This window comes from Gavialis gangeticus, unplaced genomic scaffold (assembly GCF_001723915.1).
Source record: "Gavialis gangeticus isolate Ggan-Ray unplaced genomic scaffold, GavGan_comp1, whole genome shotgun sequence".
Taxonomy (NCBI): Eukaryota; Metazoa; Chordata; order Crocodylia; family Gavialidae; genus Gavialis; species Gavialis gangeticus.
The window spans coordinates 26,603,132-26,605,937 of NW_017729034.1; the positions used below are offsets into that span (position 1 = coordinate 26,603,132).

A 2,806-nucleotide genomic window follows, 5' to 3' on the forward strand; every position below is an offset into this window, starting at 1 on the left:
ATCTTCTGAGGTCCCTTCCAGCCCTAATGTCTATGAGTCTGTGAGTCTTGCTGGAAAAATATGCTGATAGTCTTTATACCAGTAAGGTTTTTCTAATACAGGCATAGCTTGATGAGTTTCTAAGAGCAATACAGACCTCTCTGGTTGCCCTAATTTTGCACTAAATTTGTCAAGGCAGTATGTAGTTTGGGAATATTCATGGATTCCTCAGTAATGCTAAACTGTCATGTACTGGGTGTCTGAGAGTATTGTGGTGTGAGAGTATTGTGTTTTGCCAATCTGAATAACTGCATCGTAATCTTGCAAAGATGATCCAGCCCTAGTAATATGGACCTTCCTTATTTCTTGGCACCATAAAAGTATGGAGATACTGGTAAACTTTATTATCTGATGATATTTCACTCGGACATAAGTCAGCTCATGGCATTCTAGGAGTTTCATGTGATCCAAAATAAATGTGTTTTGGGGCTGATCCTGCTGAAAATAGTTGAAAGACTTCCACTGATTACACTGGGCCTTGAATCCAGTTGTTGGTGAAGCATTAAGAGCAGTCCATGAAAAATAACATCTTATGTACTTTTTCATTTTTAGTGCTCTATCAGGATACAACGGTACTGTCTTTGCATATGGACAGACAGGCAGTGGCAAAACTTTTACCATCACTGGAGGAGCAGAGCGTTATAGTGATCGAGGCATCATTCCGAGGACCCTGTCTTACATTTTTCAGCAATTGCAGAAGGTACAGAACTCTTTTCTGTTGTTTTTAAACACCCAATTTATGCATATTGCATTAAGTCACAAGAAACAATCTTAATGGTAAGGTTATGATAAAACCTGACTTGAAACCCAGCAAAGAAAGGAAATCTACCCTGAAACTATGGCATTTCTGTAAAGCCAGTATTAGTAGTGCTAGATGAACTGGCTTGTTTCCCAGACACTGAAATATAATAGGCAACTTATGCTGTTATTTCTTTATAAAAGCATCATATTCTGGATGGCCTAGAGTGCTATTTGCTTAAATACTGGGTTTTCTTATAATATGTCCTATTTACATTGTATAGTAAAATCCCTGATATCTGGCATGAGTGGGGAATGGGGGGTGCTGGTAATGTAAAACTGCCGGTTACCTGAGGGCACAGGGTTTCTGTCTGGACATGGAGGGGATGGCAGCATCTGCATGTGGAGCAGGGCCTGGGAGAAGTGGCGGTGGCCTCATGCGGAGAGGCAGCAGCACAGTGTGGTGGATGTGGCAGTGGCAGCAGCAGCAGCAGCCACATGCGAGCTCCTTCCCCTCCTCCCCCCGATGTCCGGCCAGACAGAAATTCCAGTTACTAGTGTGTGCCAGTTAGTAAAATCCAGGATAACAGGGATTTTACTGTAGTTTGTAGGAAGGTGTGGAAGGGACCACTTCTCTGGTCTGGGTGTACTGGATCTCTGCCTTCATTTCCCTTCATTCTTTCCTGCCATGCCTCGTTGTTAAGAAAATTAAAGGGCGGTTAGTTGTCCAGAGAAGAGCAGAGATCCACCTGACTGAAGTCTGTCCTCTCCTAAGGGTTCCTCCCACTCCTACACCCTGCTCCTTTCCACTGCTGGCCAGGTGGCCCAAATCTGTCACCTTAACTTGGGACTCCTGTACCCCTCAGGCAGTCACTGCCATTTGGCCTCTTTTGATCCAACTGCTACTCGTGCTCCAAGATGCTCACTTCCATATTCTCCCTTATAGGCTCCCAACCTATTGTCTCCTTCGAGCCTTTCCTGGTGTGATGTAATCAGTTCTTGGTCTAGTCAGGAATGCCAGTCACCACCTAGTTTGTTTTATGATGTCATAAAAGTTCGGTTAATTATTGATGAATTTAGTAATCTCTCCTGATTCATGGGAGAGGGGCGAATCATCAATGAATTTGGCAGTCTCTCTTACTTCAGATGAGAGTAATTATTACTGAGATCCATAGTCTCTTTTAATTCATGAAAGAGTAATCAATTATCAATAAATTCTGCAGTCTCTCTTAATCCCTAGAATAGCAATAGCATTAATGGATCCCATGGGCTTCCCTGGTCTTGTAGGAGCTTAGTTAATTCTACCCCAGTCCTATCAAGTCTCTATATCTTATACAAATCCCATTCATTTTCCTTTTGCTTGTCATCAATGTGTGAGGTTCCAGATGTGTACAATAATGTCAGCACTTTATCAACAGCCTGTGGTCACATGTTTAACTCATTATCTTCATGGAAACCTCGCTGGCCTTTCTGCCAGTCAAGCTCCTCTTCACTCACTTTGTATCCTTCACTAGGCTGCTTTTGAGCCTTCCTTGTTTCCTGGACCATTCCACTGGGTCCCTGGGATGCTGCTGGGAGATCCCAGCTCTGCATTGTTACGTGGGTTGCACAGCATTCTCAGCCTACCGTGCATTCCACGCTCCGGAGGGTACCAAGTGTGCCGGTTCTTTCTTTTGAGACTGCCAGAACTCCCACTGATGAGGGCTCATTCCCTCTTCATGTGATCACATATGCCCAAGGTTTGGCTCTTTCACCCTGGACCATACATGGACCTCTCACCTGGTTGCTCCAGTGGCCATTCAGCCCCACTGGATTTTTCAGGGTAAGTTTGTTCTCCGATCCTGTCCCGACAGCATTCCTTGGCTGGAACAGGGACTGGAGTTGGTTCCCCATTACATAGATGTTTGCATGAATTATGAAAGTGTTTTTGTTATTGAGTCCTAGAAGCCGTAGATCAAGAAGAGTAGTGGAACTAGTGTTTTATCATCTCTTTTGAGTTACCTTTTTTTTTGCTTGTTTGGTTAAACCT

At 43.8% G+C, this 2,806-nt stretch overlaps 1 protein-coding gene across 3 annotated transcripts in view; it reads left to right on the forward strand.

The window, feature by feature from the left end:
* Positions 1-2,806, forward strand: part of KIF6 (kinesin family member 6) — a 518,996-nt gene that overhangs the window by 82,396 nt on the left and 433,794 nt on the right. For all 3 annotated transcript variants that reach the window (XM_019527228.1, XM_019527227.1, XM_019527229.1), the window contains exon 4: positions 592-739. In XM_019527228.1, coding sequence (XP_019382773.1) covers positions 592-739 — 148 coding nt within the window. The remainder of the gene's footprint in view (positions 1-591; positions 740-2,806) is intronic.